General features: G+C 48.3%; 1 protein-coding gene across 5 annotated transcripts in view; it reads right to left on the reverse strand.

Annotated features, from left to right (window-relative positions):
* Positions 1–22761, reverse strand: part of Fbxl2 (F-box and leucine rich repeat protein 2) — a 72263-nt gene extending 49502 nt beyond the window's left edge. For 4 of the 5 annotated variants that reach the window (XM_085828130.1, XM_085828129.1, XM_085828131.1 and 1 more), the window contains exons 1-2: positions 22683–22761; positions 13051–13112 (exon numbers count right to left, since the gene is read on the reverse strand). In XM_085828130.1, the coding sequence (XP_085684256.1) occupies positions 13051–13112; positions 22683–22685 (65 nt within the window). In that variant the 5' untranslated portion in view covers positions 22686–22761. Of the gene's footprint in view, positions 1–13050; positions 13113–22682 lie in introns of those variants that run through there. The other variant, XM_085828132.1, reaches the window with a different exon arrangement.
* Between the last annotated feature and the right edge of the window lie 832 nt (positions 22762–23593).

Genomic DNA, 23593 nt, shown 5'->3' on the forward strand with positions numbered 1-23593 from the left:
TTGCTCACCTACAGACTCTCCTGCCCCAGTAGCCACACTGCTGCCTCCCAAGTGTTCCCACAAACTACCTATGTACACATTCCATGCTGAAGGCCAATACAGAAGTGTATAATAAGGTAAAAAGGGAGTCAGCTAGGGTCTCCTTGAACATCCTCAATTGCCTACCACATGGAGAATCAATCTACTGTCTCAGTTACATTGACATGTCTGATTATAAAAACAGCCACTGACTATGCCCTGTGTGCCACCCACAGGGGCCTCGTTATTCACCTGTCACAGCCACACTAGGAGAGGACCACTGTATCCATTTCAGAGACAGGGTTACTCGAGCAAGACACAGGGTCTGTGTGTGTGTGTGTGAGAGAGAGAGTGTGTGTGTGTGTGTATGTGTGTGTATGTGTATGCTGGACCTGAACCCAGGCAATGTGGCTGGCTCAAGAGCCTGAGGCCACACACACACTGCCTGGGAAACTTTGACACAAAGATGTCTTCCTTGAGGCTCTGCTGGCCCCTGGGTGAAGAAGTTTTCTTTTAGTGAGCATGCTGTTTGGAAAAATCTAGACTCACTCAAAGTGAACAAGACCTTTGTATGTTGAGACAGAGAGGAACCAAGTGGGCCAGAATGCATGCACCTGCTCTCCCTGCCATGACTCGGCTTCATATCACTGAAGGAAAAGCACATCGCCTGGGTACTTACATCCTGTCCCCCACGCACATCTTTAAACTGAACTCAATTTCATTTCCACAAATAGACATGGTGATATTTCCAATGGCCAATTTACGGCTCACACCAGTTCCTGACTCGGGGTTTGATGAACAAAACGGATGCTGACAGACAGACCCTAGAGCACGAGGCATGAACAAAGAGGGCCGGTCAGGGAAAGCACACAGCAGGTAAGGGGGCCTGCTGCCAGGCCTCGAGACCCCCAAGTCCGCCAGTCTGTCCATGTTCCTTCGTGCTCTCTCTCTCTCTCTCTCTCTCTCTCTCTCTCACACACACACACACACACACACACACACCAAGAGTAATTTTTAAAAATAAAAACATAAAAGAATCAAGGTTGGCTGAAGTAGGGTTCACAGCCTTTGAGGGGTTGCTCCTGAAAAGTAGCCCCCAGCTTCCCCTGGAACAGTACTGGAGAATGCAGAGTTATGCTGGACACAAGGAAGTAGTGACGATTACAGCTGTGTTGTCAACATGCCAGACTTTGGGACCATCAGGAAGATGGCCTCTGGGCACACCTAATGGGGTTACCCTCACTACTTGAGACAGGAAGTCTGGGAAGTCGGCTGTGTGACTCCGGCCGTGTGACTCTGAGGCTGAGTCCTGAACAGAATAAACAGGAGGGGGAGCTGAGCACCAGCATTTGCTACTCCTCGCTGTCCTGTGGCTACGACATGGCCAATGTCCCAAGTCCAAGCTTGTCCCTCCCCCACAGCGGACGCAGACCATTCTGTGAACCAGAATGGATATTTTCACTCTCAGTTGCCTCACAGAATGTTTGTCACAGCAACAGGAACGACAGAAATCTACTTGTGGACATGATAGCCATTCCGTTGGTCTGTCTGTCCCATGTTAACTACGGAATTCTGCCCCATGTTTTGACGTCCCATCTGAGTTTACATTACTATTCTAGAGTCATGGCGACTTGCATAGGGAAATTTTCTGAAACTTGCTGACTTCACACTGAATTTGCAGGGAACGTGACAGAATCGATCTTTTTAGAGTATCAGCAGAGAAATAGGTCTATACACACAAACCCAGCCAATACCTCTCAAGGCATCTGGTGAGATAAAGTGCACTTCCCATTACTGTGCTGGCCTCTTACACTGCCCGTCCCCTCCTCAACACTTAATGTCTTCATGATGAGAAATCCCCTTAACACTTATGTGGGGGTGTTTGTGATGAGTCTTTCTCAGGGGGAGTTTACTTGAAAAGTCTTATCTTTAATTAAAATGTATTATTTGTGTCTACATGGCATGCACGCACATGTGTGCGTGTGCTTCCGAGTCCGGGTGTATGGGTGCAGACAAGTCATGCATGCAGAGGTCAGAGAACAACTTTATGGCGCTGGTTCTCTTTCTGCCTTATCATGGGTCCGAGAAATACCAGGCCTGCCTAGCAAGAGCCTTTACCTGCTGATCCATCTCCCTAGCCCAGACCTTTGGGGTTGTTTTATGAGACAGGGTCTCTCCACATAGCCCTGACTGTCCTAGAACTCACTATGTAAACCAAACTAGATTCACACTCAAAAAGATCGACCTGCTCTTGCCTTCTGAGTGTGCCACCAAGCCCAGCGCCAGGCTCTCAGTTTTAAAGGTGACAGACAGACTGTATGGCTTTAGGACAGGAGAATTTTCCTTCAGCACTTTACAAACATCTTTCCTTTTGAGTCATTGCTCATAAGACCCAAGCGTTCTCCACACTTCAGGCCCACTGTTCAGCTCTGTTTGGGTTTTGTGGTTTGTAGCATGTTGGTCACTGTGTGTGTTCATGTGGCAATCACTGCTCTTTGACCTGTGGGCTGTCTGTAACCAGGTTTGAAAGCTGTGGGGCTGTTATTTCGTCAAGCATTTGTATGGCTATTCCTTCTTACCGGACCTACTGCATACATGTCGATCACATCACCTTCTTACTTAGTTGTTATTGTTGCTGTTGTTGTGCCTTTTTCGAGACAGGAATTTTCTGTGTAGCCCTGGCTGTCCTGAAACTCACTTTGTAGACCGGGCTGGCCTTAAACTCAGAGACCTGCCTGCCTCTGCCTCCTGAGAGATAAGATTAAAGGTGTGTGCCACCACAGTCTGGCTAGTTATTATTTTATAATTTATGTGTATGTGTGTAGCTGTGTGGAAGTGAAGGCAGCAGGTGCCCTCGGAGGCCAGAGCTGTCAGCTTACAGCTGGGTTACAGGCAGTTGTGAGCCGCTTGACCCGGTGTGCCTGCCTACCAGGAACTGAACTCCAGTCCTCTGTAACAGCAGGCTGCCCTCTTCCTCACTGAGTCCCTCCAGCTTGATCGCTCACTACTGACCCCTGCCCACCACCCCTGCCAGCATGACTGATTTTTGCTTCCAGAGGTACGATTGTCTCCTAAGGCATTTCTTCTTCCCTTTGCATATGGCTCTTCTGCTGCCAATCTCAGTAAGCAGGGCACCAAGGGGTCAGCCTGACTTATCTTCTCTCCTCCGCAGATCAATTTTTCCAATTTGCTTACATCATTCCAGGTCCTATGAAGAACGTAGCTTTTTTTTTTTCTTTTTAAGCTTTTAATTGTTTATTAACCACTTATTAGCAAAGGGCAGTTTGGGATAAAGTGCCAGCGGCCCCACTGTTGAACTTCCCCCGGGAACAGCACTGCGAGAGTAAATCAACCCCGTGGGGGAAATCATCTCAAAGCCCAGGAACACTGAACCAAAGCTTCCCACCATTTTATAGACAGAGCACAAAGGAGAGGAAGATGGTGGTCAGGCTAGGGGTGGAAAAGTACTGAGAACTGCTTTACAGTAGGGATTAAATGTCTTCAAGGTTTTACCCTTCGCTAAGGAGGAGAAACGTCTAAGAAAGGACCTCCTCCTAGGAGAGGGGCCTGGGCTAGGGATGCAGGTGTGCATGAGGCATGACTGCTGAGGTGGGCTTCAATTCCCTTTGAAGACCGAAAAGCACTTCATGTGCACTAAATCTGGTATGGTGAGGACAGCGTCCCCCTAAGTAGCTTACCAGGATCACCTCAAATTTCCCTTCTAAATGGACAAGGGCCACTTTTTCTCTTCTCTGTTGTAGGCTCCACAGGAAAGCTCAGAGTTCTACCTCCAACACTGGGTTCCAGGCCAACCTACTCCACAGGATCTATTTTTTTTTTTTTTTTTGGCTTACTTCTCAGAGAGCGCTGGCCTTTCATCTGGAGGTTCAGCATCTGCTATTTTATAGTCCTCAAGTTCAGGTAAAACTACAGTCAGATCACTGAGTCCCAGCACTCTGGATTTTTAACTATTGTAGGTGAAACAAAAGATGGTTAGATGCAGCTCAGTTGCTTTCAAGTCTGTAGCGCTTCTGAATGACTGTAAGACTCCAAAGGCCTAGGCAACTGCTGACAGCCCCGCCTCTCCTGGCTGCTGACAGGCCACGCCCACTCCTGGCAGTATTTGAGAAGTAAATGGGAAGAAACTTTAGGGCAAAGAATTTTGTTGTCTGGGCCTAAAACATGGCTGGTTTAGTTTCTATAAAACTCAATAAGCCCTAGTGAGATTGCACAGTGGACAAAGGTGCTCACTGCCAAATAAGACAACCCAAATTTGGTCCTCGGAACCCACGTGACAGGAGAGAACCGATTGCTGTAAGCTGTCCTCTGACTCTCATGTGTCCCAAGCATGTGTACAAGGCTAGAATAGGCAAGCATTAAAAACAACAGCAGCAGCACCTCAGGCAGATGCGCCTACACCAGGGCTGAGCACGGAACCGGTATGGAAGCAGCCCCATGCCTGGATCACTGTCCACGGTCCTTACAAAAATCAGTCCCTCTGGCCTCCCGTGTCCGCGGAGCTTCACTCCCTCTAAACAAAGTCTGATTTAACATTTTTGTCTATAATTAGTCTCATGGTCCTCAAAGAAGCAAACATCTCCCCAGCCTCCTGACCAAATAAGAAAAACACTTTTCTTTTTACATGTTATCTTAAGACAGGGTATCACTCTACCTCAGGCTAGCTTAGAGCTTGCAGCCATTCTCCTGTCTCATGTCTGTTGCTGGCATGAGCCAGCATCCCGGGCATCGAATCATGTTTTTAGCCCCTACCTCTATCTCACCTTGCCTTACTATTCCTGTCCTCTAAGAATTCATCAGCAGCTCCGCCTCCTGCCGCTGTAAGCTTCCCCACTGCTCTGGTCACCTGGCAGCACCCATGCTGACTCCCCCACATGGCAAACACTAGCAACATTTTCTTTCTTCTAAAAGCAATACTTAGCCAACACACCTTTGATCCCAGCACTCCAGGAGACAGAGGCATATGGATCTCTGAGTTTGAGGCCAGCCTGGTCTACTGAGAAAGTTCCAGGACACCTGAGGCTGCATACTAAGATCCTGCCTCAAAACAAAATAATAATAATGAAATAAAAATACTTGGGCTGATGAGATGGCTTAGCGGGTAAGAGCATGGACTGTTCTTCTGAAGTTCAAATCCCAGCAACCACATGGTGGCTCACAGCCATCCGAAATGAGATCTGAGGCCCTCTCCTGGTGTGTCTGAAGACAGCTACAGTGTACTCATTTATAATAGTAAATAAATTTTAAAAATTAAAATACTACTACCAGTACTAGATTACGTTTATGAAGACTTGCCTTCCGCTCGCTTCCTGGTTAGTGCTGAGGTCAAATGTATTAAGACTCTCTTTAACTTGTTCTTTAACATTAGCTCCGACATTTCCAAGAGATGCCTTATGTGCTTGAGGTAAAAGCCTGTGACATAAAATCAACCACTTGAGCTGCACAGTCCAGCAATGCTGGTGTTACACCGTCAGCTCTGACACAGTCCCATCGCCCAAGTGAACTGACACATACCATAGCCAGCCTCATCCCTGTCCCGGGGCCCACGGCCATCACCTCGTGGATGCGCTTCGGGAGAAAGGTGCCTCTCTGATCCTTCAGGCAAATGAACAACTTATCAGACCTTGGGGCGTGGCTCGCTTTCCTTGGGGCGTGGCTCGCTTCCCTTGGGGCGTGGCTTGCTTCCCTTGGGGCGTGGCTCGCTTCCCTGGAGTGCTCTTTAGCCTCATCCGTGCTGGCGGCACACAACACTTCTCTTTGTATGTTTGGATCGTGATTCATTTGTCCAGCCATCTGTTAACAGGCATCCGGAGATGCTTGTTTGGCTCTTGTGAACAATTCTGCTATGAACATTTGTGTATACGTGTTTATTGCTGTTTTCATCATGTACTTTGGCTTATTTTAGAGTGACAAACTATGGTCTGAAAATATTAAATGGACAAATTCCAGAAATAAGCAAGTTTTAAATTTGTGTGTGTTTTTCTTTCCTTTTCTTTTGAGAGAAGGTCTCACTCTGTAGACTGAGGTGGCCTTAAAGCTCACAGAGATGTACCTGCCTCTGCCTTGTAAGTGCTGGCTGAATGCATGCCTTACCTGACTTCAGTTCATGTCAGTTTTATTACTGCGTATTGTTACTTACTCTGCCTCAGTTCCAGCCCCTGAACCTACATCGTGGATAGAGAGAATCAGCTTCCACCCACTGTCCTCTGTGCTAGAAAGTTTTATGTCAAATTGACACAAACTAGAAGCCATATGAGAGGAGGGAGCCTTAATTAAGAAAACACCTCTGTAAATTGGGCTGCAGGGCATTTTCTTAATTGGTGATTGATGGGGGAGGGTCTAGATCCCAGCACATTATGGGTGGTGCCATACCTGGGCTCATGGTCCTGGGTTTTATAATAAAGCAGGCTGAGCAAACCGTGGGGAGCAAGCCAGTAAGCAGCGCCCCTCCATGGCATCCACATGGGCTCCTGCCTCACTTGAGTTCCTGTCCTCACTGCTCTTGATGATGAACTGTGAGTGAAATAAATACCCTCTCCTCCTCACTTGCTTTCCATGACAGTGTTTCATTGTAACAACAGCACCCTACCTATAGCATCCTCTGACTGCCACACGCGCACAAGGGCACATCCCCAACCAACACACGTCCACACAAAAGAAACCAGAGCTGGAGAGATGGCTCAGTGGTTAAAGTACTGGCTCTCTTCTAGAGGATCTCTCTTTCCCAAGGAGAGACATGAAAAGGATGTGGGAGAAAATGACAGGCATGAAGAACAAAATAGCTACCAGACAAGTCGTCAGACATTCCTGGGGTCACTGAGGGGTGCAGGATGCAAATGGCAGAAAACGCAGGAAAGGTGACTTGGAAACCCTCTCAAAAAAGCAAAGACGTGTATTTTATGAGTATTTGTTTGAGGCCAGAAAGTGGGTGGAAAGCCGGGCGTGGTGGTGCACGCCTTTAATCCCAGCACTCGGGAGGCAGAGGCAGGCGGATTTCTGAGTTCCAGGCCAGCCCGGTCTACAAAGTGAGTTCCAGGACAGCCAGGGCTACACAGAGAAACCCTGTCTCGAAAAACCAAACCATAAAAAAAAGAACGTGTGTGTGTGGAAGGAGTGTGTGAATTAGTGACATTAATGTAGAGCTGGAGCTGCAGGTGTTCGCAAGCTGCCAACTGTGGGTGCTGGGACCTGAACCCAGGTCCTCTACAACTGCTGAACTCTCTGCAGGTCCTCAGGGAAAATTCAAACTGACTTGAAGCTACGTATTTTTGAAAGGCATTATATATTCTGAGAGGTCAGAGAAGGCATCAGGTCCCTGAAAGCAGAGTCACAGTAGTGAGCCACGCTATGGGTGCTGGGAACTGCACCTGGGTCCTCTGCAAGGGCAGCAAGTACGCCTTGCTTGAATCTTAAATTCTGCCCTCTTCCACGACACTGACCGGGAAAGACACGTGGGGACACGTATGTGTTGCAGTAATCATCTGCTGAAAACAACCTAAACCAAACCAAGACCCCACACGTGTTGGAGGCAGCGTGTGGCTGTAGACAGATGGCGTCCATTTACCACTTCACGCGCTGTTCTGCGTGAGCTGAGGTGAGGAGAGTGACTTCCTCCTTGCTGTAAAACTGCCAGAGTCCCTCTCCTCACGCTTTCCTACACCGTGTTTTCTGGACTATTCAATAAACACAGGACAAAGACCTCTGTTAGGGACACATACACACACACACACACACACACACACACACACACACACTAGCCTACAGATAGGCCAGGAGCCAAACTGCAGACAGCTGAAAGACAAGGAGAAGTGCAAAGGGTTCAAATTGGGATTACTGTTGGTCTAAACTCCACGGGGAGGGCTGTTCTCATCCTCACTCCGATATCCAGGAAACGGTAATGTCCCTGAAGTCAGCAGGAGGAGGAAATATGAGCTGGTTTAATATCCACCAGATTTGCTTTTCAACATAAACGACACAGTGACTACACTGCTCACGTTTTGTCAAGTTGACACAAGCTGTGGTCACCTGGGAAGAGAAAATTTCAGTTGAGAAAATGCCTCTGTAAGACCGGCTTGTGCAAGTAAGAGAGGCATTTTCCTAACTAAGGATTGAGATGGAAGGGCCCAGATGTGGGGCCAGCCCTAGGTTCTATAAGAGAACAGGATGAGCAGGCCATAGTGAGCAAGCCAGCAAGCAGCACGCACGCGCACACACACACACACACACACACACACACGCGCGCGCGCGCATGTGCGCGCACACACACACCATCCCGAGGCTCCCAGTCCCAGTTCCTGTCTTACCCTAGTTCCTGTATCCACTTCAAACTGTAGCGAGAACTAAACCCTTTCCCCCCCAGGTTGCTTTGCTCATGGTGTTTCATCTTCCTTATAGGGACAAAAAACATCCAGGGACTTGGGACAATGTTTCTCACAAGCCTTCCTTGGGAATATTCTGGAGACAAAATCAGAGATCAAAATGGTGACAGAGAAACTGAGTGAAAAGGAAGAGATGGTGAAAGACCCAAGGGGATTGTCACATCTTCAGGGGCAGCACTAACATTGTCACATCCTCAGGGGTAACACTAACAGATGAGGCATAAATCTCAACCCATAAAATTTGGCTTCAAAAACCGAGAGAGACTAACAACGTGGAAAACCCAGGCTCCGTGTCTGCAACTACAACTTGCATCCTACTGTGATGAGCAACATACACCTGACTCCCCAGGAACGGGAAAGGTGTGAGCTACTGAGGAGGGACAGGAGTAGCGAAAACCCACTGTTTGTTTGTTTTTGTTTTTCGAGACAAGGTTTCTCTGTGTAGCCCTGGCTGTCCTGGAACTCACTCTGTAGACCAGGCTGGCCTCGAACTCAGAAATCCGCCTGCCTCTGCCTCCCCAGTGCTGGGATTAAAGGCGTGTGCCACCATGCTCGGCTGAAAACCCACTTTTTTTAAAAGATAATTTTTATTTTTAATTACATGTATGCAACTGTGTCTTGTGTATGGGTACATGGTGCACTTGCAAATGGATCCCAGAAGAGGGCGCTGTATGCCCTGAAGCTGGAGTGGTTATGAGCCACCAAATGTGACAATCCTCTGTGAGAGCAGTTTGTGCTCTTAACTGCTGAGCCAACCCCAAGCTCCAAGAAAATCTTTAATTCATGAGTGGAAGGTGTGTAGAACGAGTCAAGTTATATAAGCTTAATAACAAAGTGGGTAGAAGGAATATGTACATTAAAAACATTAAGTATTTTAAAAACTATCAATAGAAATCACCAGATGAGGGGTGGATGGGGGTGGTGCATGCCTTTAGTCCCAGCACTTGGGAGGCAGAAGCAGTGAATCTCTGAGTTTTGGGCCAGCCTGGGCTACAGAGCAAGTTTCAGGACAGCTGGACCTACACAGTGAAACCCTGTCTCCAAACAAACAAACAAACAAACAAACCCTAAATTAATTAATTAAAATAAAATTTTACCTTCTCTGACTGGTTCCAAAATAAGAACAGGAGTATGGGAACGTGAACTCTCAAGAAAATGTGATGGATGTCTGGTCTCAAGTAACGGTTCACTTCAAAAAATTCACACACGAGGCTTGTGAATGAATCCAAAGCTCCATGTGATGGCCACAACCTCCATGGTCTTATCAATGGGTGTGCTATGGACTGCTGTGTGCTGTGTGTGTGTGTGTGTGTATGTGTGTGTGTGCACCCATGTGGCCAAGCATGGAGGTCAGAAGTTAACACCAACATTTGTTACTCTCCTCCCCACCTTATCTTTTGGAGACAGGCTCTCTCACTGAACTTAGACTCGCCATTTTGCTAGGCTGGCCAACCAAGTAACCACCAGGATCCCTCCCACCCCCCATCTCACCCCCTTGGCACTGGGGCTAGGGTGTTTGCCAACTGGATATGCGAACTCAGGTCTTTGCGCTTGCACAGCAAGCCCTTTACCCACTGAGACACCTCAATACCTCCACAGTCCCACCTTTGGATCATTAAAAGAGTATTTTTTAAACAAAGTTTCATTGTATAGCCCAGCCTGGCCTAGAACTCAGAGAGACCCTTCTGTCCTTTCCTCCCAAGGATGGTGTACTGGCTAGTTTTGTGCCAACTTGACACAGCTGAAGTATCACAGAGAAAGGAGCTTCAGTTGAGGAAATGCCTCCATGAGATCCAACCGTAAGGCATTTTCTCAATTAGTGATCAAGGGGGAAAGGCTCCTTGTGGGTGGGACCATCTCTGGGCTGGTAATCTTGGTTCTATAAGAGAGCAGGCTGAGCAAGCCAGGGGAGGCAAGCCAGTAAAGAACATCCCTCCATGGCCTCTGCATCAGCTCCTGCTCCCTGACCTGCTTGAGTTCCAGTCCTGACTTCCTTTGGTGATGAACAGCAGCATGGAAGTGTAAGCCGAATAAACCCTTTCCTCCCCAACTTACTTCTTGGTCATGATGTTTGTGAAGGAATAGAAACCCTGACTAAGACAGATGGAAAGGATGGATGCCTGGCCTAATTAGATACTGATAGATATTGATAAAGTCAGCAACGTTCAGAAGATGTGGGCACGGACACGCAGCAAGGAGAAGGGCTGGCTTGTTACTAGAATTGAGAGTACTAAATTTTACTTAAAAAATATTCAGAATCGACGTTATCATATTTTTCCAAAGTTCAATTCTTCCTGGGTCACTTTTTCTTCAAGAGATTCTGGAGGGGGGCGGAGAGCTGGTCAGCTCTTGCTGAGGCGCTGGGCTCAGCTCTCAGCATCTGTGTCAGGCAGGTCACAGCCACAACTCCAGCTCCAGTGGGATCTGATGCCCTCTTCTGGACACTGCAGGCACTGCACTCACAGGCACAACCCCCGCCCACCCCACCCCCCCCACCCCACCCCCCCATACAAAAGTACATCACTTAAAAAGAGAAACCCTGTCTCGAAAAACCAATAAATAAATAAACAAATCTTTAAAAAAACAAAAAACCAAAAAGACCCTGGAGACCAAAAGGAGAGGACCTCCTCTGGGTAGCCACCGGCAGTTCTTACAGGCTTCTCTCAGCTGCGGTCTGAGCATCTGTGGAGGGCAGGGGGTCTCTGCTCCCCGCCGCCACTGAGCTCCGTGCTCCCCACCCTCTTCCATTTGCTCATTCTTCAAGCATTTTCTCATCTGTCAACCAATGTCATTGCAGTGACCAAACAATTCCAGAATATCTGTGACCCTTAGCCACAGCTAGGTCGGCTGCGGATGCCGCGGGCTGGCTGCTCCACAGAAAGGCAACCAAGAGGACTAACTTCTAAAGTGGGTTTAGAAATGACCATAGAGAAGGACAGAACCCTTTATTTCGACCTCTGTATCAGCAAATAGAAACCACTCAGTGGTTGAGTATAAAAGCTAGCTCTAATGTGTGTGTGGTGTGTGTGTGTGTGTGTGTGTGTGTGTGTGTGTGTGAGAGAGAGAGAGAGAGAGAGAGAGAGAGAGAGGGGTGGGGTGGGGTTAATGGCTTAGAATCAGAAACAGAAACAGCATTCGTGAGAAGGGTGGAGTTTAACCACAGCCTGCTGATGTGTGAGTAATGTCCTGGCTGGCTGAAGCTGGCTATGGTGCCCGGAGTACCAATGGCACACTCACACTGCAGACTGAGGCCTGGGCTAGACAAGTGCTCAAGCTGAGGCTACAGTCACTTCCTGGGCCATGTACCCACCATTGTCTAGTGACAACAGTCCACCCTGAACTTCTCCATGTTGGATGCAATGACTTTCTGCAGCCTTTGTTGCTTTGTGGCTGCTCACAGAGTCCTCTGACCTCCACGAGTGCACCGTATCACACATGCATGCCTCTCTCCCCCAAACGAACCTCATCAAGAATTACCCCCAATGACCAAGCAAAACACAGAGTCAATTCTGAAATCTAAAACAATGTAGCATATCCCGGGGTGGGGGGTCATACTCCCATCTCCCTCTGGATGTAAGCATCTTCTACAACTCCATGGAATACTGTACATCACTAGCTCCTTACCCAGGGCCATCAATACGCAAAGAAACATCCATCCTTGGGTCAGAATCTGTTCTTGTTTTGAGAGACATTGGCGACAGTTTGGAAAATGCCGCTCAAATATTACCATGTGTGCTCATGTAAAGAATGAAGACGTAAAAAAAAAAAAAAAAAAAAAATTAATGAAGACGTGACAGCCTCCACAACTAACAACAATTAGACAACTACAGAATTAGAAAACAAAACTCCAAAACCAAGAACAAAGTTGGGATGCTCACTGGCAAACAAGTGTCACCTGCAGACTCGCTTGGTGAACTGACAGGCAAGTGACTGTCCTCTGGACAAGGACACCCTTTGCTCTCAGATGCTGTCACTTCGAACGCATTCTGCTCAATACCTCGGGGACAGCACTCTGCTGTTCAGTAGCATATCATAAACACACATCTTTTGTAACTTTTGAACAACTCGTCTCTTAGAAAATGCCAAAATGCCGGGCGGTGGTGGCGCATGCCTTTAATCCCAGCACCTGGGAGGCAGAGGCAGGCGGATTTCTGAGTTTGAGGGCAGCCTGGTCTACAAAGTGAGTTCCAGGACAGCCAAGGCTACACAGAGAAACCCTGTCTCGAAAAACCAAAAAAAAAAAAAAAAAAAAAAGAAAGAAAAGAAAAGAAAGAAAAGAAAAAAAGAAAAGAAAAGAAAAAAAGAAAAAAGAAAGTGCCAAAACTCTCTGGCCACAAGAACCCACACCTGTAGCAATAACCTCTCCCCAGTTACGAATCAATTTAAGATTTCCTATTCATGCCCAACCTGCTGTCGATCGCTATGATTCGTTTCACTCTACAAAATGAATCCAGACTCAGTACATTCTGGAGCAGATCAAGGAAACCTGGCACCAAGCTGGACAGCATTCTATAAAACAAACCGGGAAGTCAGGTGGTCTACGTCCCTTTCTAGCCCAGGACTCCCCCGGGACAGAGGCTGTCTTGCAACTGGAGGCCGGAGCCAAACCCGGGCTCCCTAACACGCCCACACTTACCTCAAGAGGAGCTCCTTGGGTAACTTTTTGTTGATAAGGCCATCATCATTGTTTGAGAAAACCTGCAAGAGGAGAAAAATTGGAAAACAGGTCTTTGGCCGTAGTATGAAAAAGTGAAGTCCCATGTTTTTATTCTGGATCAGAACAGAAATGCTTACTGTCGTGCAGAAAAGAAAAACCAACTTCACCACTCAAGTTCCGTTCCCTGCAGTCATGTCAGACATCTCACAACCACCTGTACCTCCAGCCCCCGGGGATCCAACATCCCTGCCTCCGTGTCCCCAGCTCCTATACCTCCAGCCCCCGGGGATCCAGCATCCCTGCCTCCGTGTCCCCAGCTCCTATACCTCCAGCCCCCGGGGATCCAGCATCCCTGCCTCCGTGTCCCCAGCTCCTATACCTCCAGCCCCCGGGGATCCAGCATCCCTGCCTCCGTGTCCCCTGCTTCCTGTACCTCCAGCCCCCGGGGATCCAGCATCCCTGCCTCTGTGTCCCCAGCTCCTGTACCTCCAGCCCCCGGGGATCCAACATCCCTGACTCCGTGTCCCCTGCTCCTGTACCTCCAGCCCCCGGGGATCCAGCATCCCTGCCTCTGTGTCCCCAGCTCCTGTACCTCCAGCCCCCGGGGATCCAGCATCCCTGCCTCTGTGTCCCCAGCTCCTGTACCTCCAGCCCCCGGGGATCCAACATCCCTGGCTCCGTGTCCCCTGCTCCTGTACCTCCAGCCCCCGGGGATCCAGCATCCCTGCCTCCGTGTCCCCTGCTCCTGTACCTCCAGCCCCCGGGGATCCAGCATCCCTGCCTCTGTGTCCCCAGCTCCTGTACCTCCAGCCCCCGGGGATCCAGCATCCCTGCCTCTGTGTCCCCAGCTCCTGTACCTCCAGCCCCCGGGGATCCAGCATCCTGCCTCCGTGTCTCCAGCTCCTGTACCTCCAGCCCCCGGGGATCCAACATCCCTGCCTCCGTGTCCCCTGCTCCTGTACCTCCAGCCCCCGGGGATCCAACATCCCTGCCTCCGTGTCCCCTGCTCCTGTACCTCCAGCCCCCGGGGATCCAGCATCCCTGCCTCCGTGTCCCCAGCTCCTGTACCTCCAGCCCCCGGGGATCCAGCATCCCTGCCTCCGTGTCCCCAGCTCCTGTACCTCCAGCCCCCGGGGATCCAGCATCCCTGCCTCCATGTCCCCAGCTCCCATGTGCACCACCCCAAGCCCCATAAACACATATACATAATTAAAATTAATAAAAGTAAATATTTTAAAATGTCAACACACAGCCACCTGTGTAGTGCATTGTACTGGAGGCTCTGGTAAGCTCATAGCAAGAGAAGGAGGAGACATATAAGAGTAACAGGACAGTCTCCATTTAAAGACATTGTATTGTATGTAGACAACTCTAGAAACCCACAAAATCATATCATAACTTGTCAAAAAGTTCAGTGATGTTACACCTTTACACAAAAGGAAATTATACTTTTTAAATTTTTTATTTTATTTTTAATTGTGGTGTGTGTGTGTGTGTGTGTGTATATACACATGTGAGTGCAGCACCCTAGGAGGCCAGAAGAGGGCGATAGATCTCCTGGAGCTGGAATTACAGGCGCTGTGAGCTGTCCACCAATGTGGGCGCTACTCCCATTTTCTACAAAAGCACCCAGAGCTCTTAACTACTGATCCATCCCTCCAGCTTCAAGAAAGTATATTTCTATACATTAATAATGGACAACTTTGAAATGAAATCAAGTGGGCAACTGTACTTATGACATTAAAATGGATAAAATACTTAAAAATTAATTTGATAAAAAAAATATATAAGAGCTCCATACTGAAATTTTATTCTGGGGTTGGGGAAGTAGTTCACTGGGTAAGATGACTTGCTGTGCAAGCACAAGACATGAGTTTGAATCCCAGCACCCACTTCAAAAAGCCAGACATGGATGTGAAGGTTTGTAACCGCAGCACTGCGTGGTAGCTGTTCCCAGCTCAGCTAACCAGCCTGACTGAATCAGGGAGAAAGGAAAGGGGGGAAAAAAGAAAAAGAAACAATAAAAGCCCAGTTATATTATGGGAATGTGTTTGTTTTAACCCCAGTTGTGGGCAATGGGGTGGCTTCACATTGTTCACAGCAGCTGACTATGATTTGTCTTGTGCTCTGCCAGGGGCGTGGCTCTGCCAGCTGAAGATCGTTTACACTTGCAATTCTGGTGACTTTTTTTTTTTAACTGTAACCAGCTTTATTAAAGATACTTTTCATCAACAATCATGGTATTTCAGGCAGGACATGGGCAGACAATCAACACTATACAAGGACTTCCAAATTCCCTTCTTGTATAGACTACCAAAATCAGAAAGCCACTATAAAACCAATGAAGTCTTCATTCAATGCTTTGAAAAGGGGGAAGTAGCTTAGCGTGACGGTTGACATTTTACATTAGGGATGTTGTTTAGCAACTTTTCACAAGCCGACCCTGACTTTCAGGAAACAAGCATGGCAGAATTATCAATCTGAAGATCCACAATGTTTTATAGAAGGAACCAGCGCTCTCCTGAGAACACTTGATGAAGTCACTGCAAAGTGCACATCACCCAATAGGCTAGAAAACCAATCTTGGGGGCCAGGTTCCAACAGGTCTCTGGTTTTTAAGGGAATTAAGTCTATGTTGATAGTACAGGGGGAAGAGGATATAAAAATGAATTTATAGTTTTCCCAGACCACAAGGCATTTTATGCCTTGGTGGCCACCTAGGTCAAGACCAGGATAGCTCTCCTGGGAGCCAACAGGAGTCTTTCAAAATTCTTAGGGAAAGAGGTTTCCTGTCCTCAGTCCACCTTGGGAGAGATTTTCTTAGTGACACATGACCCTTCCCCCACCCAGTAATGAAGCATTCTGTGTGCTTACAATATAGCTAAAAAAAAAAAGTAAAACGAAACTCTGCATTTTTATAAAAGTTGATAAAAAATAGTATTTCAAACTGTACATCCGGTGACTCTTGAGAAGGTGTAAGAAAGCCAGCGCTCTGAGAGGGGCACTGGCTGCTGCTCCCCCAACAAGGGCACTGTCCCCAAGGAACTCGACCTCCCTATCAGCAGGAAGTAGTCTAAAGGGATCTATGCTGGTTTCCACCCCACCCCTGCCGACCTTTCTCATCTACCGAGTCTTGGGGGTTGGAAGGTTGGGGTGGAGAAGGTGGTTGATATAAGAACCCAATAAAGTAACCAAAAAGTACAATTAACAGTGGACAGGACTGAAAGTCCAGACACAAACTCTTACAGCCGGGAGCCATTGCTTTAAATGGGAAAAAAAAAGAAAAGTCTTTTCAAGAAATAGAACCGGAGGTCAGGATATCCTCATGAAAATAATGGGGCTGGACATTCCCTCCCCAACACGGATGATGTGAACACAGGATTAACAATGGCAGCCTGCGTGTAAGAGCTATGAGACAGTCTTAAACTATGGTGCCACGGGCACAGGCAACAGTAACAACAAAGCAGGTATAGTGGACTTCATTAAGATTAAAACCTTCTTGATACAAAGGGCATCGTTTAGAAATGAGAAGGAGGTGGGTGTGGTGGCACACACTCCTGGAACCCCAGCACTTCAAGGCAGAGACAGAGGCAGGAGGATTGCCACAGTTTGAGGCCACACTATCATATAATGGGAGTTCCAGGGCACGCCTTGAGGGAGCAGGGTGATGACCACAGAGGTGACAGAGACAGACACAGAAACAGATGACTAGTCATGGGTACTGCACACAGCGTGTAAGGCATCCCAGGACACGACACAGACCTCTCCTCAAGAAAAGGGCAAGCCAGAGCTCGGAAGAGGAGTGGCTAAAAACACCTGCTCAGCAAGTGTGAGGGTCTGAGTTCAAATCCCCAGCACCCATGTTAAAACCAAACTAAACCAAACCAAATCATGGTTGAGCATACTGGGACCCCCAGCGCTGGGGTGAGTGTGCAGTGCTGGAGGCAGGGGGTATCCAATGAACTGTCTGACTCCCATCACTGGGCTGAAATGATAAGTTTCAGGCTCAGTGTGAGACTCTGTCTCCAGGGAAGTGTGACAGATGAAGATATCCAGCACCCTGCTCTGGCCACTACATGCACAGACATGGGAACCCTCACACACATATTCACTCGGCTCATGACACCACGCACACATAAAGGTTGCCCAATGGTAGAACTGGCAAAGAAGCCGGAGATGACGGTCTCTGCCTCTAGGCCCAGCTACTTGGGAAGATGAGGCAGAAGTGTTCACTTGAATCATGATTTTTGCGACCAGTCTGGGCAACAGAGGAAGACTCATAAAATAAAGGGTGTCCCCCAGTTGACAGCGCTTGCCTCATGTGTAAAGACAGATCTGGTTTTCACCCCTGCACAGCCTACACTGGCTATACTGAAGTCCACCGTAACCCTGGCATTTGGGAGGGAAAGGGCTGAGTATTGGAACATCAAGGTTATTCTTATCCACACAACAAGCTTGAGGCTGCCTGTGATACTAAAGGCACTGCATGCACCTGTGCACACACACGTGAGCACATGCACGCACGCACGCACACACACACACACACGTGAGTGCACACACACACACAAACACACACACACCTTTGATCCAAGGACTTGGGAAGTTAGAGGCTGGTGGATTTCTAAGTTCAAGATCGGTTTGGTCTACAAAGTAACACCCTGTCCCAACAAACAAACAAACAAAACTTCAAAACTCACAACTGCCTGTTAACTCCAGCTCCAGGAGACCCAGTGTTCTTTTCTGGCCTTTTCGAGCATCCACCCTCATGTGCACATAGCCACACAGAAAAATTACAGATACACAATGAAAAATAAATCTCAAACGTTGGGCAGTAGCGGTGCAGGCCTTTCGTCCCAGCACTTTGGAGGCAGAGGCAGGGAGATCTCTGTGAGTTCCAGGACAGCCTGGTCTACAGAGCTATTTCCAGGATACCCAAGGCTACACAGAGAACCCGTCTTGAGAAATCAAACATTCAATCAGTCAGTCAATCTCAAAACAACAAACAAACAAGAGACCAAGCAGGCTGTGGCTAAGGCAGTCTAGGGTCTTATCAGGGAACTTCTACTGTGCTGACTGGAGAAGGTGCCCATCAGATTCCCTTCCTGACATTTTTTTGTCCATGCTACAGATTGCCACTGTCAGCTTTGGTCAGCCACAGGGACTCATTTTTGCAGTGGGAGGCAATTACTGCAGAGACTCATACCTGGTCAGACTGCTGGGAACAGCTGACTGCTGAAAGCTGAGCCCTAAAAAGGGCACTGATGTTACCCCCTCCAATGCTCAAGGAATGTGGTGGACTAAGGTGGTGGAAAGGAAGGAAGGAGCTGGGGGGAGGGCTGTGAATGCCATCTTCTGAGAGCTCCCAGCACCTGTGACTGTCTGTACACACATAGCCTGCAGAAGACTGGCCATCATAGAGTAGAGAGCAAGCCATGGCCATTCTCACACACAGAGTTACATAAATAACAGTAAACAAAACCAAATTTAATTCTGCCAGTCATCAGCACCGTCCCTGCAGCCTGTCAGCGAGAGGACTGGGATGGGTCTTCCTCTGGCTCAGTTAACAAGACACTGAAATTCTTTTTAATCTTTAGAGGAAGGGGGATGGCCGAGAGCCGCCATGTGGGTGCTGGGAACCCCACCCAGGTCCTATGCAAGAACAGCAAGGCTCCTGTCTTAGTCAGGGTTTCTATTCCTGCACAATCCATCATGACCACAAAGCAAATTGGGGAGGAAAGGGTTTATGCAGCTTACACTTCCACACTGGGTCCATCACCAAAGGAAGTCAGGACTGGAACTCAAGCAGGTCAGGAAGCAGGAGCTGATGCAGAGGCCATGGAGGGATGTTCTTTACTGGCTTGCTTCCCCTGGCTTGCTCAGCCTGCTCTCTTATAGAACCCAAGACTACCAGCCCAGGGATGGCACCACCCACAAGGGGCCTATCCCCCTTGATCACTAATTGAGAAAATGCCTTACATTGGATCTCATGGAGGCATTTCCTCAACTGAAGCTCCTTTCTCTGTGATAACTCTAGCCTGTGTCAAGTTGACACAAAACTAGCCAGTACAGCCCCAAACCACTGACCCATCTAGCCAGCACCCAAGCACTGAACTTAGTTAGCATTTGCTTTTATTTTACTTATATGTATACATTTGTATGAACATATGTCATGTGTATGCAATACCCAAGAGGTCCAGAAAGGAACAACAGATCCCTTGGAACTGGAGTTACAGGCTGTCGTATAGGTGCTGAGAACCAAGGCCTCTAATTTTTTTTTCATTTATTCTTTTTTTTATTCTATGCACATAGGTGTTTTGCTGCCACATTTGACTGTGTACCACTTGCAAACCTGATGCCTGCAGAGACCATAAAAAGGTGTCAGACCCCCTGGAAATAGAGTTAGAGATGGCTGTGAGCAACCATGTGGGTGCTGGGAATTGAACCTGGGTCCTCTGGAAGAGCAGCCAGTGCCCCTAACCACTGAACCACCTTTCCAGCCCATTTTCTGAGATTCTTGATCTTAATGTAGCACATACTTCAGTTTGGAAGGCTTTGATGTGGAGGTTAAGGTTGTAGCTGAGTTCAAATCCTTTCTTGGCTGCTGGCCTACTACTCTGTGACTAGGCAAAGCACATACTCAGTCTAGGTCTACCACATGTGTCTAGTAATGTCCATCTTGTGGGGAGGGCCCAAGAGGGCAGGAATTCAATGGGGTTCGCCCAATCTGGAAGAGAGGTAGTGTGAGATTGGCTGAAATTACTCTTCCCATCAACCACATCGGGAACAGAAATCCAGACTCCATCATGGTCGGTGAGCCCAGAGACCTCATGGTGGCAGCCTCTCTGCCTCAGCTAGCACCTCCCCCTCCAGGTGCCGAGGACTGTGGGCCTTGAGCTTGCCAGGCAAGTGCTCTGCCACTGAGCTACATCACAGGACCCTTTCCCTGTGAGACAAGTTCTCTCTAAATTACCCCAGTTGGCCTTGAATGTAAGACCTTTCTGCCATAGTCTGTGTCGGGAGCCTATATGCCAGCAATCCTGGAACCCAGGAGGCTGAGGCAGGAGAATCACCACAAATTTGAAGTGCACATGGCCTATATAGTGAGTTCTAAATTAGTCAGGGCTATTAAAAAAAAAATCTGCCTTAAAAGGTAAAAACATACAAACAAAAACCTCCAAGAGCCCAGTTGGTAAAGTGCTTGTCACATAGGTCTGAGGACCTGTGCTTGACCCCTAGAACACACATAAAATAAACAACCCAAACCCCAAGCGTGCTTTAATCCCAGCAGAGGAGTGAGGTGATCTCTGGGGCTCACTGGCCAGCCAGCCTAGACTAAGTGGTGAGTTTCAGGTTCAGAGAGAGACTCAGACTGAAGAAAAAAACAAAAACAAACAAATAAAAACAAAAATAAAACCAGGTACTGGCACCTGAGGTACAACACTCAAGTCTGGCCTCTGACCTACACACACACACACACACACACAGAGAGAGAGAGAGAGAGAGAGAAGAGGGGGGGTCAAAGAAGGCAAAAACAAAAAAAAAGAGAAAAAAGAAAGGAAGAAAAACTGTAATGTAAAGAGGACAACTATCATCAAATATTTCAGATGGAAATTTCCCCCAAATTCATGCTTCCCACACCTGTAATCGGACCCGATTATAGACAAAAATCACAAAATCAGAACGAGAGGTGCAAACTAGGGGGAGACATCAGACAGAATGAACTAAAACGGGAAAAACATGTGATACAACATACAATTTAAAAAATAAATTTCTCTTATAAACTAAATTAAATAACAACAAAGTAAGATATTCTAACACTTAAGGTGTTCCAAATGAACTAAATAAACCAACCCCTGGATGTCTGTATACAGCAACCACAGAGGAAAATTAGGAAGAATAGTAAGATGAGATGAGGAGGAAAAAGAGGAAGAGGGGGAGGGGGGCTGAGAAGAGAGGGGCAAGCACGAAGAGAGCAATCTAAAAAACAAAACAGCAACAACAACAACAACAAAACAATATACTGTTTCGTTCTGAGCACCAAACAGCACTATATAAATAAATCATTAGTTCTGTGTCCACAACCAGCAGAGTTCTGAAAGCAAGCCGAGATGCCGGACAAACTCCCAGAGCTGTCCTAGGCAGAACTGCAGACACATCCCCAACCCTGGGAGCGCAGATCCTTTCCCTTTGCTAAAGGGAAAGGATACAGGGTCAGGAAGGGCCCGGCACGCCCAGCACCTAAGCCAAGGCTGAGAACTGGATGCAAATCACTCCAGAAGGCTCAGAACCAAAGCATTCCAAACATGAAAGAAGCCTCTAGCTTCTACTCCACAGCATCTCCTCAGGGGAACACAGACGCTCTACAGCACAGCCCATTTGTGTGTGGTGCCTGTAACCAGAGTGATGCGGAAGCCATGGGTGAGAGTGAAGAGCTCCAGCCTAGCCAAGTCGGTGAGCCCAGGTTCAGTGAAATACGGTGGACAGGGATGGAGAAAGATGATCATTGACCTCTGGACCTCACACCGTGCCTACACACACACACACACACACACACACCAAGCAAATCCCATCTAGTCACTCATGGCAGATACATATCTTTTCCTTACATTATTTATATGGAGGACATGCCCTGTACAGAGGTCAGAGGATTATTTACAGGACTCTCTGCTCCCAACACTCATGGGTCAGGGGTAGAAAACTCAGGTCATCAGGATTGGCAACAAGTTCCTTTAACCCCTGAACCATCTCACCGGACCTCTAGATACGTATTTCTTAAAATTAGGCACTTCTCTATTAGCTGACCCTCAAATATCCTATTCCCAGGAAGTGTCACAAACCAGGGAGCCCACTTCTCTTCCAGATGGGGGACTCTCAAGAAATCACGGCTTAACCTTGCCCATTAGAGCCAGCACACGGGCCAAGTCAATTAAGGCTTCAAACAAGAAGCTAATGGAGGCCAGGTGGCCTGCCCCACAGCCTTTCAAGTTTATTGAGCAAAGCTAACGGCTTCTGTAAGGCGTTTACAACGTACTAATGACAGATTCATTAAATCTCTCACTGAGAGTGCAGCACTCAGGGGAAAAAAAAAAAAGTCCAGCTCAATGCTTTCTATTTTTATAAAAGGGGTGAAAGGGTATCTCTGAAGCCACTCATTAAATCCCGTCGTGCTGGGAGCCCCGTTAGGACGTAGAACTTGAAACAAATGCATGGTTCGGTATTGACATCATTGCATAAAAGCAGCCTGAAGTACGCAGCCTGAAATGTGTGGTTGTGGGTATCTATGTAACCACACCCTCTGGTGGCTTCCCGGGCACGCTCGTGACGAACAGCGTCACCGCGTCGGGGTGGTCCACAGACTGGAGGTCCCGGGTGTGCAACAGAGAGCCCAGCGTCCCGGTGCCCCCTGGCATCCAGGTCCTGGGAACCTGGGTTCTCAGGACCTATTTCACCAGCCTTGCCCTGCCCTGCTATGCCCTGCCCTGACGTGCCCGGCCTCATCCGACCCGGCCCTGCCCTGCCCTGCCCCGCCCAGCAGCCCTAGGAGCTTCTCTGCGCCCTCCCCTAGGCGCCCAGCATCTCCGCTGCCCCGCAGGCGCGGGCCCCAGACTCACCATGGCCGCGAGCGCGCCCACAGCCTGAAGTCACACGGCGCCGGCGACGCCCGTTGTCCTGGTGACGCCAGCCCGACGCCCCGCCCCGGTCTCAAGGTGGGCTCGGAGACCGCTATTGGCCTGCGATTGCCACGTGATCCGTAGGCGCGCCCTTCGGCCCGCCCACACTCCTTGCCCCACGCAGCTCAGAGGAGGGAACTGACTGCCCTGGGGCTCCACACCTAGGCCTTTCCCATCACCACAGCATCAGCATCACCTTGACGCCCTTACAACCGACAGGTGTCCCAGATATGCACTGGCCAGAGCAAAATACCTTTGTGGATTCTCTCTATTAAAATAAACAAACAAACAAGGGGCTGGAGAGATGGCTCAGTGGTGAAAACTCCTCTAGAGGTCCTGAGTTCAATTCCTAGCAACAGCATGGTGGCTCACAACCATCTGTAACAGGATCTGGTACCCTCTTCTGGTGTGTCTGAAGAGAATGACAGTGTACTCATATACATAAAATAAATAAATTTTAAAGAAACAAACAACAACAAAACCCTAAATAGTTGGAGCTGGGAATGTGACTTTTAGTTGGCAGCCAATTGCCTAGGGTGCATGAAGCCCTGGATTCCATCCCCGGTGCCATATAAACCTAGCATGGTGGTGTACATCTGTAACTTCGGCATAGGGAGGTGAAACCTGGAGGACCCGATAGGTCATCCTCAGCGAGCTCGAGGTCAGCCTGGGATATATATGACCTTGTCTTGAAAAAGTCAAAAACAAAACCAAAACAAATACCAATCACCCAAGATGGCACTCAATTGTTGAGGCCGTTTTAAATGACCAATGAATATGACCACAGTAAATACCGGCACCTGAAATGGTCACGGCTGGTATTCTAATCTACTTGCTTGCATGCTTCCAAT

This window comes from Mus caroli, unplaced genomic scaffold (genome assembly GCF_978045245.1).
Source record: "Mus caroli unplaced genomic scaffold, Mus_caroli_1 scaffold_11, whole genome shotgun sequence".
NCBI lineage: Eukaryota > Metazoa > Chordata > Mammalia > Rodentia > Muridae > Mus > Mus caroli.